General features: G+C 43.7%; 1 protein-coding gene across 3 annotated transcripts in view; it reads right to left on the bottom strand.

Annotated features, from left to right (window-relative positions):
• Nucleotides 1-16,533, bottom strand: part of ARHGAP26 (Rho GTPase activating protein 26) — a 446,018-nt gene that overhangs the window by 109,301 nt on the left and 320,184 nt on the right. For all 3 annotated transcript variants that reach the window (XM_081036347.1, XM_081036348.1, XM_081036346.1), the window contains exon 18: nucleotides 1,284-1,443. In XM_081036347.1, coding sequence (XP_080892473.1) covers nucleotides 1,284-1,443 — 160 coding nt within the window. The remainder of the gene's footprint in view (nucleotides 1-1,283; nucleotides 1,444-16,533) is intronic.

Raw genomic sequence — 16,533 nt, 5'->3', positions numbered from 1 at the left:
GCTCTAATTTTCACACAGTGAGTCGTTCCTAACAGACAGCTGATGTGATGTGACTTCACATTTAAAAAAAATCTCACTCTGGTGGCTGATATCAGAATAGACAGGCCAAGGGTGGAAGCAGAAAAACAAATTAGGAGGCTCTTGTAAAAATCCAGACAAGAGATGATGGTGGCTTACGTTAGAGTGTTATCAGTGCAGGTGGCAAGAAGTGGTCTGGATTTATTTTGCAGGTTATCCAGCAAAATTAATTCACCATTCTAGGTAAAATTTTCATTAAGGAGGAGCAGCATGTTTTACTTGATCCCAGAGCTGTGGCTGCCAAATGGTGCCCTAGGGGACCCTGAAGCTTCCGAGAAGCTTCATAGGGATTTGCTACTAGGAGCTGGGATGGGACAGATGGGTGAAACTTCATGTCTCCTATCCCCAGTTTTGTAAGGGCACTTCTGTGTTGAAATCCTTCATTATGTGTGGTGAGGGAAATCTTAAGAAAGACCAGAAACTCCAATGCTCTAAAGGAAAAGACAGAATACACATACACACGCACGCACGCGCGAGGGGGCGAGAGAGAGAGAGAGAGAGAGAGAGAGAGAGAGAGAGAGAGAGAGAGAGAGAGAGAGAGAGAGACTATTTATAAAACTGAAAGACAAACTACAGATTAGGAAAAATACTTGCCACACAAATGAAAATAGTTTAATATCCCTAATATAAAAAGAAAACTCTTATAAAGTCATAAGAGGATAACCAAGTACAAAAATGGACAATGGGCATTTTCAAAATGAGGCCTATCACAGTAGCCTCTCCCTTCGGTTGTTGTGAAGATAAAAGACAACATATATAAAATGCTTAGCACAGTTCCTGGTAGAGAATAAATCATAAATGTGGCCCACCGCTACTGCCCACATAACCGCCATCGTTGCCCCCATAACCGCCATTGTTGCCCCCATAACCGCCATTGTTGCCCCCATAACTGCCATTGTTGCCCCCATAACCGCCATTGTTGCCCCCATAACCACCACTGTAGCCCCCATAACCACCACTGTTGCCCCCATAACCGCCATTGTTGCCCCCATAACCGCCATTGTAGCCCCCATAACCGCCGCTGTTGCCACCACTGCCACCTTGGGGCAATGATCGTCACTGCCACCAGCAGCTTTATCAGCACCGTCATCTCAGCACCACAATTGACCTTAGCAATGTAAACCCAGTCAACCCTGAATGCCAGTTCCAATTCAGCTTCCCCCAAGAGAAACTCTTCACTCACAGTGATCAATTATACATGTTACCTTTTCATGATTTTCTATCAGGATCTCAATGACAATGTTCTGAAATTTGATATCCATGATGGCCGCTACTGTTTCTTCCTGAGGCCGCAGCAGGGTGGGTCCAAATACCACGCCAAGGTTTGCCACTGTCATCAAATTCTGCTTGTGGTTGTTAGCAACACTGGAGGAAAGGAAACAAAGGGCACAAATGAGAGAAACCGCAGGCAAATAGACAGCTGACTTCCGTCTACCTTTCCTATCTTCAGACTCCTCATCTACTGTGTTTCCCTGAAAATAAGACCTAGCCGGACAATCAGCTCTAATTTGGAGCAAACATTAATATAAGACCTGGTCTTCTTTCAATATAAGACCCGATCTTATATAATATAAGACCGGGTCTTATATAAGACCTAATATAATATAATATAATATAATATAATATAATATAACATAACATAACATGACATAACATAATACCGGGTCTTACATTAATTTTTGCTCCAAAAGACGCATTAGAGCTGATTGTCCAGCTAGGTCTTATTTTCAGGGAAACACAGTAGTAGCAGTCAGCCCTTGGAATACCTTCCGATGCCCTTGGAGTTCAAAGAGAGACTTTTCTACTCACATTTTCATCCATCAAAGCTTCAGAAATCTTCAGTGTTCAGGCTATTTAGCTATTTCAAGATATGACACTCCTTACCATTTCCATGTTTGCCTAAAATGACCAAACAACCAAAGCAGCTGACTTCCAAAATGTGACCCTTTGCATATCCAAGTCCCTGTCCTGCAAATCCAGGGAACTGCTAATTCCGCTTGGTTACAACTTCTGTACTTGGCTGCTGCATAAACCACGGTGATCATTAGCATTTTCTCTAGCTCAGATATAAAAACTCTTGACAGATTTAATACATTTGTAAACGTAGGCACAAAATAGACCTAATTTTTAAAATGGGTAGGTCTGGATATTTAAAACGAAGTCAGGAAATTCAGCACTTTAGGCTCAAAGTATTAAAGCCCCATCACATTAAACATGTGGCTCACATTAAGTGAAACATGTGGCATAAACAGAAATAAAGACGCACGACTATAAATCCGAGGCTACGGCTATGTTTACATTGTCACTGATACTCAAAGTCTAAGGGTCAGCAGTAGCTGGGTCTGAGTAATTTGCTAAACACATACGTATATTTTTGGATAAACAACTACTCAATACATATATCTAACCCCACCGGGACCTAGTCATAAGACTTCATTGTTCACTTGCTGGCCAGGCGTATAAAAATATACAAATTACTTATTGATGACAAATAATTTAAAAGCTAGGCCATTCAGTATTGTTAAGAAAATATTAGGGGCTTCCCTAAATCACCTGTTAGAAGAAGGAAACTACTCATTACAAGAAACTAGAGGGAAATTGGGCAGAGATGTCAGTTTGTGCAGACATCCCTCCCTTGCATTTAGTGCTATTTATACTGAGTATTTTTTTTTCATACAATTTGGTAAATGCCTGCACTGTTTCTCTTGTATACTTCTATTTTCTAGGAGGAAAAGCGGTTCTACTGACTTAAGTGTTGGTTTTGAAACTGAGCCTTTACTGAAATACTGTATCAACCAATTTTATCAGCAGATGTGTACTCTGCTATAATTTTTAGGGCTAAAAGTAATTTCATAAAAACGTCTTCCTCTGAAAGGGGCCTGGGGTGGCTATGCCTATGAAACTTTAACTGGGAAACAGCCCAAATAGGAAGACAAGTTGGGTTTTGACTGCTGCACGACACCTGCAGCAAGGAGAGTCGCCAGTCGTATCCTGGCCTGATTCTGGTCCACAGAAGACGATTTTACAAACATCCTTTTGTGTTCCTGTAGTTTTCCATTCCACCCAGACCTGCATCACGTTTCTAGTCCGAAAGCCTTAATGCAGATGGTCAAGCTCTTACCTGGCAAGATGGGGTGGGGGCCTTTGGGGCTGTGCTTCAGTCAATCAGCAAGTATGCATCTTTACAAGCTGCCTCTAACACCACTACTTTACGCATCAGTCAGCTCCAGGGTGCAGGAAGTGAATTCCATGCCCTCACATTTCCCCTCCCAAATGAGCTCAGTCAGTAGGCTTCCCTGTCTTGTCACAAAAGTCCCTTGTGCAAACGAACCGACAAGCTATTTATGTATGAAAGCACTTTTAAGTTGCAGACCGATATAAAAATATATGGTTTGGACGATGATCGTTTTTCACCACCATGCTTCTCAACACTACCTCTGACTCCAGCAGACGCCTTCTAACGAGGCCTGTGACTAGAATCTCTAGGTTCAGCTTTTTCCTGCCTGCCTTCACCAGTTACTGTCCAAGCTCAGCTCCGATTGTTCCTCTGCTGAAAGCTCCAATGGCTTCACACCTCACCGAGCGCTTGGGAGAGAACACGAAGACACAGTGTATGTAGTGTGCAATGTTTAGCAATGCTGCACTGCGTGTGTCGACAATGATTATAAACTCTTGGTGGGCTCCACTGTTTTTAATATAAAGTCCAAGCTGATGAAATAGCACACCTTTTCCCAACAAACCTCTGCCACCTCCCAGCTCTGGGTGTCTGGGCAAGTGACTCAACATGTCTAAGCTTTGAGTTTCTCATCTTAAAAAAGGTGTGTGTGGGGGGAAGGGGGAGAATAATATGCTGACTTCATGAGGTTCTTGTGTAGTTTAAATGTGATAATGCATGGTAGATGTAATAATTATTATAATAATTTACTACACATTTTCTTTCTACTTTCACATCTGCCTTTATCATTCCTCTGCCTAGAATGTTCTCCCTCTTCTTTCTTTGCTTTGCCAAACCGGCGATCTTATCTGCAAGGCTCAGCTCCGATGGCTGGCTCCCTTCCTTTCTGCAGCCTTGGTCTGGTCTTTCCTCAACCCTCCACCCCTCACTGAAGGCAGAAGTGCTGGCCTGCCCCTGCATTTATTACACGTTATTAACATTTCTACTGCTGCCTTAGGATACAGACTGTGTTTATTATAGGTGGTACCACCAGAGCTAAGACAGTGCCTGGCCCAGGAGAAGCACAGCAATGCTCACTCAGGTGTTAAAAGATGATGGAAGCTTGTCAGTAGACATAAAAATGATTCTCAACGCAGATATCTACTCATAAACATCAAATCATGCTTGATGATTTTTCTGGAATGTTATTTCAACCATCCCCACCTCCCTTTTCAAAGTCTGGAGATGTGTTCCATTTCTCCGATTTAATTAATGAGCAATAATTAGATTATTAATCAGATTTGCAGGCCCCAATGCCTAAAGGCATTTGGGAGAAACAGGTACACTAATTCTGGATAAGCAACTCTGAATATAAATAGGCTTGAGGCTACCCAACATAATTCATTTCCTTTTTAATGAGCCATTTTATTTTAAAACTTAAAAAACACATCGATCTCAGTCTTATGAAACTTTTGGCGGGGGGAAAAGCCGCACCTTTCATGACTAACTACCATTATCTTTCGGGTACAGTGAGGTAATAAATTGATCTGTCACTTGATTATTACTGCTCACAACTTCGTACAGCGATGTTCATTACTCCGGAGTGAATTATTAATAACTTGATATCCCGGAGAGAAAGGCCTAGACCTCAGCCTCTGCTGGCACCAGCCATCCATTATAGCTTGACGAATGTACAGATGTGTGGGAGGCAGGCTGGCAGAGCGCTGAGAAGCCCAGTCTAGCAGAGGCCACGAGACTCACTCATTAGCAAGGTCTATAAAAACACTGAGAGCCTGACTTCTGGGTTGGTAATTGAGCTGCTTGAGTACTTTCTCACAGTCCAGAATGTCATGTTGAGTCTTGACTTAAAATCCATACACACAAGTTTCCTGTGCCCTGTACATTCCACCGAAGGAGTCTCTGACGTGCCTTTCAGGTCCCTAGGTCCACACGGACTCTTTTGTGGTACCTTCTGAGACAAATGCCAATTCTATAGGCTTCCTTTGCAGGTTGCAGGGAAACAGTTCCCCATGCGATTCCAACCTGGGGGAGACCCTGGTCCTTTTGTGACCATTTAGAATTTGCTCTATCAGCTGAGAGGCAGTGCATCCCCTGGGGAGAGGCAGTTATTGGGGGATTTGCACCCCATATTCCCTGTAGTTCCCTCATGAATTGCAATTAACAAAAAAGAGCAGGTTCCCAAGAAAATAGCCTTGGCAGGAAGGGCCTCCTGCCACCTTTGTTTCAGGGGGAAACGGATGAGGGTACTGGATGGGTCTGACTCCCTTTGAGAAGCAGGAGGAGGAAAATCACTTCCAGATGAGGATGGTGGGGGGGAGTATTATGAGGAGAGCAGACAGTAGCCAACCCTTTTGGGGCTGTAATGCAGAGAACCCCATGCTGTCACAGGGATGGCATGTGTTCTCCTCGGTTTAAACGAGAGCCAGAGTTCTGTAAGTGCTAAGCAGTAGTTCACAGCCACAAACTGGTCCTGATGGACTCCCAAGACGCCTAAGCCCATTGCTGGGCTTATACCTACGTTTCATCTTGAGGCCTAGAATGCCGTGTCCACGAGTGTCAAAGCTGAGTTCTGGTTCCACTGGACACACTGTGGTGACAGATGTGCACTATCCGCAATGGATGGCATGGGTAGGGGAACAGCACAGCCACACTTACCCGCCAGCCTCAATTTATTTGCTTCAGCTTCCCGTGTTAAATAATAATGAAAACTTAGACCTGTGAGGCGTTTTAGAATTTACAAGGAGCTCTGCAACCATTTTATATGTTTCTGTGACCTTCATAACTCTAGAACAGGAGCTCTCAAACTTTCTGGCAATGACCCATGGTAGGAAATATATTTTCGCATGTAACACATGTTCCCATATATTTCCCCCCATAAATTTCCCCATGTGACATGCATGCATACATACATATATACATACACACACACACCAGAAATAAAGTTTCAGGAACAGTAAGTGTGATGAATTCTGATATTTTCTATCTTTTTTTCTATATATTTTTTTAACTTTCTAAATTGATTTCACAACCCACTGATGTGCCATGACCTATAATTGGAATAGTGCTATAAAATACAAGCATGATCTCCAATTCACAAAGAAGGGGCAGGGGGAGACTCAGGGAGACTGTACAGCACAGTGGTTAGAGACAGACAGATATTCCCACCTGGCTGACAATAGTAAGCAAGTCACTTGACATCTCTAAATCCATTTCTACACGTGTAAGCCAGGAGCAAACCTCATAAAGTTGTAAGGCTAATTAAGTAAGGTTAGGGGAGTAAATCTCTTGGTATGAAACAATGGCTTAATAAATGACAGCTGCTATTGTCCACGGTGGCGGTCAACATAGTGGTGATGATAGTGGCAGAAGTAACAGCAAGTGCCAATTTAAAGCCACTCTGTTAGTTGGTGATGTCATTTGCCCAGTAACCTCTAATGACCTGCTTCTGCCTGCGGCAAGGAGCCCTACCTCCTCCAACTATATTCCAAGGGCTTCCATTATCCTATCTATCTGTATTTCTCTTCTTGTTATTCTTTCTTCCTTTTCCAAAATTATGAAATACTCCATATCTAGAGGAAAGTTCAAAACATAGCATTACTTATTTTCCATCACTTCCTTATAAGTACGTCTGGCATGAGAGGCTGAGAGACAGGTAGGGTTTCCAGGTGGGAATTCCTGCCCGTTCTCAGGAATTTTTTGCGCTTTCCCGTTCCCGAATCTTGAGATATAAACTGTTTTCTGTTCTTCACGATGAATTGTTTCCACAAAGTGACAGCCGATACTACCAACCACCTGGGCTCAAGGAGCCGATTTTCCCGATTTCCTGACCAACTTTTCTCGGGATCGGAAAAGCAAAAAAAGTTCCTGCCCAGAAACCCTGGCGATAAATAGGAAAAATGTCTAAGAGATACACTGTGAGCAGTACGTTTATTTCCCATTGTGGGTATTACTGGGTTCACTTGCGCAATTTCCAGACCAACTTTTCTTGGGATTCGGGACCAGGAAAGCGAAAAAAATTCCTGAGAAAGGGAGGGAATTCCCGCCTGGAAACCCTAGTGAGAGGCTCACCGGAATCTACAACAAACCCAGGAACACTCACTCTGCCTTGAGGAGCACCTGGCCTGCCTGACGAGTCCTCCCCTAACCATCTAAAGCCCACCTCCCTGCAAAGCTCAGCCCCAGACATGTACTGGGGGTCACGCAGCACTTTCCTCCGAACGATTATGGCATGGCACATTTCTACATTGACTGCTCCCCTTTTCACGGTCATGGTTCTGGGGTGCGTCCTGTGCAGCACACAGGCAGGTACTGGGTAGGCCCCGGGTTACCAATTCTGAAAGTGGTTGAGTGGGTGGGCACCTAAGCTGCAGCAGATACCACCTTGCTCTCCACTACGCTCTCAGGGGTAGAGATACTCCAAGTTCTGGGGCCGAGAGGGATTAGCTAGAAATGGTGCTCCTGGAACTACACTTTTTTTGTGGCTAACCAGGCAAGTTTAGTTTCCAGGGCTGTTAATGTGGTTCCTTTCATCAAATTGAAATCTGTCCTCAGTAGCTAATGGGGAGTGGCAGGGGGAATCCCACCACCACTAGCTGCGTGTTTTCTACGAAGTCTGACTATGTGTGTGTCTGTGTTGTCTGGACACCATCTGGACTGGGTGATGCGGGAGCAGTCTGGATGGTGCTGCGGGGGCGTCTGCCAAAGATACCCATCAGAGTCATAAATACAGCTTTGCTGGGCTGCCCCAGTGGCTGGCACCAGAACGAGAGTTTAAAATAAATTGTTCCGTGTACGGCCTGGGGTCACACTCACCAGCCATACTGAACATCCTTCTGGGGACGGTTATCCAGGGAGAAGCCAGACCTGAAGCTCTGCATAAGCGAGTACTTAGAAAGGATACTTTCACACAGCGGCCTCTTCAAAAGAACCCTCTGAAGCAGGTTGGCAAGACGATCGCTACCATTTTACAGAGGAGGACACTGAAGTACTGAGAAGTTCAGTAATTCACCTGAGGCCACAGAGCTACTGAAGGGGCAGAGCCAGGAGAGGAGCTGAGCGTGACTGCAGAGCCAGCCTCTGCCCTGGCGCTCTGCTGCTCTCACATAACTAAGGGTCAGTTCAGCCACAGGTAAAGGAGGTGTTCTTTGTCCTTAAAAACCCCAACCAAAAATGAATGCACAAAACAGTTACATGCTTGAGCCTATGGGGAAAAAAGTAGTGGTTATAATTAAAATTTAAAAAAAGATGCTCCCTCATTCACCACCCAAATTACTAAACTGAAAGAAAGAAAAAAGAGAACATGAGGAAGAGAAAGCATGTATGCCTACGAGAGTGATACTGGACTAAACACCACTTCTGCCTTCCTGCAGTGAAAATGGCTGCAAGCTTGACAAAATCATGAAAACGATGAAATGCCCTTCAACTATGACAGCGTTCCGTCTGTAGTTGGCTCACACAGCCAGAGAGCTGCTTCCTACTAATCAAAGAGTGAACACTAGAAGTTCAAGAGAGAAGATTGAATTAAAAGAAAAACAAAAAAGAAGCACGGGCCAAATGGGAACCATGCCAGATTGATTTCTGTAGTCCAAAAGAAAAGAAGATAATTACAGCCATAAGTGCATCCACCCAGGCTGCACTGCTTTCATGCAAGGACCTCAAAGCCCTGTGACTAACTACCAAAGTCTTATACACTAGGGTTCAGATGGGTGAACACCCCTGCTAAGAAGTATTGCCCAGTAGCACATACATGAACGGTAACACCCACGGACGGAGGCCCACTTGGTGCGGCAACTGCACCTCTGTGAGTAAAGCGTGCAGTCTACAGTGGAGATGGTTCTAAAATCTGAGTGTGCACACCAGCAAAATGTCCACTCTGGTGTCTTCTAATCCAATACTACTATCTGTTTAAAAACCTCCAAAAAGCTTCTCTTTTTAATTTCAAGTTGAAAACCCTTGGCTGGCCTGCGTGATCCAGCTGACTTTTCCAGACCCTCCTTCCCCATGCCTCCCTTTGCTCACTGATCTGTGGGCTAAAACTCTCTTTAGGCCTGGGTGCCTTCCTTCAAAATACTGATTCTCCCCACATCGGTGCCCAGTGGGGAAGCACTGCAGTCCTTCTCCGTCTGGATCTCTCCTACTTCTCACTCCCACTTCCTCCAAGAGGCCGTCGGGTTGCTTGCTATAACTCTAATTCCTCAATTCCCCTTCCTAGCACTTACTGAATTAGGCTATGTCGCTGTCTGTCTCCCCCACTCACTGGAAGTTCTGAGAGGACAGGGGTGTGGGGAGCCTCCCTCACTGCCACCCCCCCCCGTGCCTGGCACAGTGTCCATTTTAGAACACCAGGCTTTGGGAGGCCACCTTCCTGTATGGCTCTCAAGGCTCAGCTGCACACCGTGTAGCTGAGTGTAAACTTTCATGTAGCCCACTGCTATCTTTGAGCCTTTGCCAAGCTGGGGACAGTGGTCGGGGGAGGGGCCAGGGCAGCTCACCCTGCCATCGATGGCATATAAGAGACCCAGAAGCTCTCATTGGCCACAGTGTTAATCTGGAAGGTATAGAAACCATAAATATTCACGGGGTATAATCATCATTGCATGCATTACCTAATATGCATTACATAACATAGCCTAAGCTCACAACATTGTACCAGTCCCCTTCTAATACACTCAAACCTTCCAGCATAGCGTCTGCAGGGTCTTACTTTTTCTTTTCTTATCCCCTTCAGAAGTCCCTTTATTTCCTGTCTGCCGTTGATTACTATTAAGAATGTCATCAGTAATAAGAGCAATTGACATTCACCAAGCACTTACTGTGAGTCAGGCATTAAGCACTCCATCGATTATCTCGTTTGATCTTAACAATAACCCTATGATGTAAGTTCCATTACTATGCCAAATGAAGAAGCAAAGGCTCAGACAATTCAGAAATTTGCCCAGGGTCACATACTGAATAAGCGGTAGAGCTAGAATGTGAAGCCACACGGTCTGCAGTCTGATTCCACCGCTGCTGCTCGTAAACGTTCTGGTACAATGCAGAGTGTCTGGACATACATGTACACACACACAGACACACACACACACACAGAGTCAGATATAATATACACAGTGTATATCCTGCTATTTAATCTCATTTGCCTCTCTTCTCTCCTACATAACCTAACCTTAAAGAGATCATGAGTAAAAGAAGAACACAATTATTTTTAAAAGGATGTTTTGACAGCAAACAAGGATATTAGGTTCATCTCTGCCCACCAACAGTATAAAGTCCTTAAGCTTTTGTGTTGATAGAAAACGAGTCTGGGTCCTGGGAATTACTGGAATCCCTCTGGAATAGGCCAGGTTTCATTAACATTAAGAATTATACTTTTGCAGCCAAGCTGCCTAGTTTTCCTAAATTAGATACAGTTGTTTAAAATCGGACACAGGCCAGCCTGAATTCTATTTGTCCCACACTGTTTTGGTGACTTGGTATTTGAATTGTGTCATACACATGGAAGGCACATCCCTCCGATCTAGGGGTGAATTGATTAGCTCTTTCCTCTCTGGCCCAGTTCGGCTCAGACTCTAGCTTGTAGCTATATTGTTGGACCTGGTTCACAGGCCCAGACGGGGAAGAACAGAACTCGCATACAAAAAGACCTGCAGAGAAGCTGGCCCAGAGAACCCTTCTTCCTAGAAAATTCCTTAAATAGTTCAAATTATGCAACAACCCCTCCTAAAGTCCAATGGAATTATCATTTTCAAAGCATTTTACAGTTTTAAAAGTCCTTTCACATTCATTATCACCGATTTATTTATTTTGAAGCTTATGCTCTCAAATCTAGAGAGACTTCGGAGCACAATAGAGGAGGTGCAGAAGTTGCTTAGGTGCATGCCACCCCGATGTCACCAAGTGCTGCGAATACATCGGTTCCTGCTGGTGGCAGCACTCCCGTCAGCGGCTCGGCCTATCATCTTTAGGTTAACACTGTCCCAAAAGTGAGGGAGGAGACGCTGCCTTAAGACCTTCTACCTGGCCCAGGAAGGAGGTTCAAGGTGACTCAGCACAGAGGCCAATGGCACAGCACCTATTTTTCAATTATCAAATATCTGAGTGCCTCGTACGTGCCAGGGACTGCTTTAAATTCTGGGGACATAGCAGTGAACAAAACAGACACCCCCCCTCACAAATTCCCTGTTTTAAGAAGCTTACATTCTTTGGGAGTAGGCTCGTAAAATATATGGTGGAAAAGGAGCCCGGGGGGCCTGTTTGCAGTTTTAGACAGAGCAGTGAGAGAAGGTGTCACTGGGAAAGAGACAGGTACTAACTTCCAGAAGGGCGGAGGGACGCAAGCCACGGAAGTCTCTGGGAAGAAAGCTACAGAAGAGCAAACAGCACATGCAAATGCCTCAGGTAGGAACATGTGCGGTATGTTGGCAACACCAAATGAAAGCCAACATACCTGCCACCGAGTGAACAAGGGGAAAGGCATCAGAAGTCAGACAGGGAATGGACTTGGGCAAATCCGGCAGGACTTTGCAGGCCATGGTGAGACAGCTGCATTCTTCACTGAATGAGATGAAAAGCAGTGAGAAAATTCTGATCAGAGGGATGACATCATGTTAGGCATCCGTCTCTGCAGACTCTGAAAGGGCTCCACTGCTAAGATTTAAATGCTCAGATTCCATGGGTTCCTTAAAGAGAGGTCTAAGAACTTCACAAACTAACATAAAACCCATGGAGAGAATCCAAGACGTGTCAAAGCAGAATGCAGCACTGTTCATATTTATTTGGGTACTAAAAGGTGTCGAACGCTGTGCCTTTGTGTGCGTTCACCTGGTAAGTCCCTGAAATTGTTCCACATTCTCCCCGTAGCCATTGTGCCGAACTCCACTGGGCAGTTCAGCAGAACAGAATGCGAGGCCAAAGCTGAACGACCTGAAAGACAGCCTCTACTTGCAAGTTACCAATCACCACTGAATTCAACCATCTTAACAATCTTTCATTAGTTAAAATAAATAGCAGTGTTCTGAAGCCAGATCCATAGACTAATCCCATTTTACAGATGAACAAATAGGGACAAAAGGAGCTAAATCAAAAGTTAAGGGATTGGCCCTTGGCCGTGTGGCTTATCTCCAACTAGGACAGTGGCTCTGAGACTGAGCAGTCGGAGCTCCTCACTTCCTCTGAAATGCGAACCTTATGTCTGCTTCTATAGAAATGACTATAATCCTTTCTGGAAGGAGAATCAAGATTCCACATCTATAGACGGGATTATGGGAAATGTTACCGAGACAGCTATTCCCAGATTGATAAAGAAAGAGAAACATTCATGCACACATACACATATACCATGGGTCATCTATCTCCTTTCATGGAGATTTTTTTAAATAAGGGAAATAACCCATATGACTGGCAAATTTTGGAAAAGTTGTGTACTTTCACCCTAAAATGGAAACAGAAAGAAAACTGCATTCCTTGCCATGAGTCTGAAACAAATTGAGAGGCTGAGATTGAAAAAAAAACTGGCTTTATTTCAAGGGCCAAAGTACCAAAATGACTAGAATTTATAAACCTACATGTGCTATCACAGAAATTTTGAATTACATGTGGACATTCAATTAATAGAGAAAAACAATTATGTCAAGGTGTCCTGAAAAGTTCATGGCTTTTCATGTACAAGAGCTGACATCCCTATGGACAAGTTCTGGAGATCAACTAATATTAACAGTGTAAGATGAAATCCCAGATCTCTAACATTCATGAAGAGTTATTTGAATAGAACATCAACATTCTATACATTTATAAGTCTGATGCTAAGGAACAGAACTCTTTAAAAAAGACAACACACTTCTGACAGTCAGTACAAGTTAGAAAAAAAATCTGAGTGGATTATTCCTTCATACGTCTCCCTACTCCTGAAGCTCTGTGCCAACCAACCTCTAGTTCCATGCTGCACAAATTTATCTCCTAACATTTCAATGTAAGTTCAAGTCCAAGTGAAAACAGCTCATTTTATTTGTTGGCAAATATAAAATAATTGTGTTTCTATATAGTGATACATGTTAGAAAATACACAAACCCTTCTGCTATAGTATTTATTGCCTTTCTCACAAAAAATAGATTCATCAGGGAATTATGCCAATAGAGTTCTTACTTGAACGCATACAAGGCAAAACCTGATTTATCCTTCTCACAGGCAGCACTAAACTGGAGAGTCACTGAATTCTGCTATCTTGGAAGCAAATTATAAAACAAAGCACAGTGTCAGCTAACAGGAACTAGAGATCCAATGTGAGAAAGCCAGAGTTTCATGAGGCGGGGCATAGAAGACAGCATCTGGCCTAAGAGACACTGAATGATTCCAGCAGTGGAGTTAAGATCTGGGCCCCTGATCCACCCATCACTCAGGGTCATTCACAAAGCCCCCATCCAATACTTTTCAATGAGGAGGTCAGAGTGCTTCATGACAAAGCTGTGGAGTGCTTTAAATGGTGCAGGCATCAAAGACTGACGCCTTAGCTGTGGTCATCTTGCTTTGCCAGGCTCCTCAGGAAAACAGGTGAAGAATGCCAAGCTGACGGCAGCAAAGGGGGACAAAAATGCAATGCAGGCTAAAGAAGCACTGTGTGGACACAATGGTGCCCGGTGCCCAGTACAAAAGCCCTCAATAGCCAACTTTAGCAGACCGAGCTGGATAGTGTGTGAATCTGCAGAAAGGAAACAACTTCATAAACATCAGATCCTTAAGTAACTCCAAACTGCTCCCAGTGGCCCACGTGACATGACCCGGCCTACCTCTCCACCCTCCTGTCATGCCATCCTCCCTCACGCCCAGCTCTAACTACCCTGGCCTTCTGCATAGTCCTAGCATGTCTGTTTAGACCCAACACCGAGATGTGAACATTTCCGAGACGCCATGTCCCGCCCCCTCCCAGGGGCTGGGATGCGCAGTGAAGCCGACGGACGACGCCCAGGCTTTCAATATAATGGCATTATATTCCAACTGGGAGGATAGATAATGCACAAATGTACATTCGTGAGAATGTCAGGCTGTGAAAGGGGCAAAAAATAAAACATAAAACAGAAACAGGTGACAGACACTGGTAAGGAAAGCCAACTTGTAGGCCAGGGAAGGGCGCTCTAAGGGGGACACACGTGAGCTGAGTTTATTCATCAAAGAGGAAGGGCTAGAAGGGTACAGATTAGGAGACTGCAAGTCACACGCGCAAACACGCAGGCAGTAAGTCATATCTGCAGCCACAGACGTAAGTGACGCCTGCCTGAGAGCTCTTTAAAAGTTATATTCCAGAGGAGTTCACTTCCTTTTACACAGGAATTCTGAAGTCTGTGTCAACAACTGTTTAGGACAATTGGAAGCACTGGAATCCTTGCCACCCTCTGGTTTCCCACACAACGAAGAGAACGCCCTGTGGCTTCTGGCTGCACCCCCCATCTCGCCCATCTCTGTGGCCTCGATCCAGTTAGGAAGTGGCTCCTCTGGATAATGTGTCCCTAACGGATCTACTGCTTGGTCTTGCAGACAGGCTACCTTCCAGAAATGTACATAGAAGGCAATAACCACACCACAACCCTATGGACATGAGCCAGCATTTGGTGGGGTGATGTAAAAAGCTAAGTAATCATTAAACAAGGGTGGGAAACAAACAACAAACAGAGTAACCCTTCAAAAAGATTTCTTGTGTTTGGAAAACTTGACAGGGGGGAAAGAAGCAAGGTTCAGGGAGTCCTGCAATTCCATGAAAAGTTAAATTCAGAAAGTTCACGCTAAATATGTCAGAAAAATCACTTATACTTGCACTCACCAACATGAGTGTTCTCCATGAACTGATGTTGAAAGATAAAAATTGGTGCTTAAAAAAATAAACAAATAACAAGTGGCTTCAAGAAAACATTGGTGCACCAATTCTATACTTAGCTGTCTCATAAAGCCCCAGTACAGCTGAAAGCTCTTCAGACTCTGGACTCACTGAAGACAGGCTGCCTGCAGAGTTCTTTGGGCATCGGATGACAGAGCGTGTGGCCATGAGTCTGGAGTGGGAAGTACCTTGGTCAGTGAAACACAGGCAGCATCTTTGGACATGGAGATCTGCGCAACTGCCACGAGGACCAAGGCACTGCAAGGCTATGGTACCTGGCTACACACACACACCCTGAGTGCACATTCCCTTAAACATATTCACACCCATGTATGACTACCCTGTCCCCAGCACACACAGAGACAGGTACTGAAATAAAACAAAGTGCTGCTACCTTCCTTAAGACAGAATCAGTAAATGCCATAAGATGTCAGTTTGGCCCTCAGGGCAGTGGCTAGTTCTAAATAGTTATCCTTTATTCTTTATTTGGTGCCATCATTTCGGGGTGGGGGGGAGACTAAGATATACACCAGGGGTGCCAAAAAATATATACAAGTGGAAACTTTGGTCTATGTTGCTCAAGCAGTAGTTCGCCGTAATTAGAAGTGTCTGGATGCTGATGGTAACCACTTTGAGCACCTCTTGTAACTGCAGAAGTCAAACGTGACTTGTATTCATCTTTTGTTATTGGTATATATTGAGTATTACAATTTTAATACAGTTTTTTTCCTTTTTTAAAATGTGTGTATATATTTTTGGCACCCTCTGTATTTTCTTTCTTTCAGTTTTTTTTTTTTGTATTGTAAGTGAAATGTGTCCATTGTGGAATAATTGAAAAAGATAGAGAAGTACCAAGAAAGTAAAAATCACCCACAATTCTACCAATTGGAAATAACTAAACTTTAACCACTGTTTTAAGGTATATATGTTATGTCCTATGCTTTTTTCAGGCATATGCACAATAGACAAAGACACAGACATGCGCGCGCGCACGTATTTGAAAACAACCTAGAATCATATTGCATGCATGTAGTTTTATAAACTTTTTTTACTGCTTTGCTATGAATTTTTCAAATAGCATCTATTGTTGAACATATGTATGGTTACATAGTATTCCACTGCATAAATATACCACAATTAATTTAATAAATCCCCTATTATTGGACATTCAGATTGTTTTCAATTATTGTTTCCAATAACACTGCAGTGAATCTCTATGCACATAAATGCTTTTGCACATTTTTTCTTTCTATAGAATACTTCACAGAAATAGAATTTCTTGATGAAAGGGTATAAATACATTAAATACTTATTATCAAACTGTCACCTAGGAGACCTGTATCAATTTACAGTCCCACCTAGAATGTTTTAGGATGCCTGTTTCTCTGACTCCTAAGGCGTTATTATTTTGAAAATTTT

The sequence above is a fragment of the Rhinolophus hipposideros genome (assembly GCF_964194185.1).
Source record: "Rhinolophus hipposideros genome assembly, chromosome: 23".
NCBI lineage: Eukaryota > Metazoa > Chordata > Mammalia > Chiroptera > Rhinolophidae > Rhinolophus > Rhinolophus hipposideros.
This window is presented reverse-complemented; position numbering and strand designations above follow the sequence as displayed.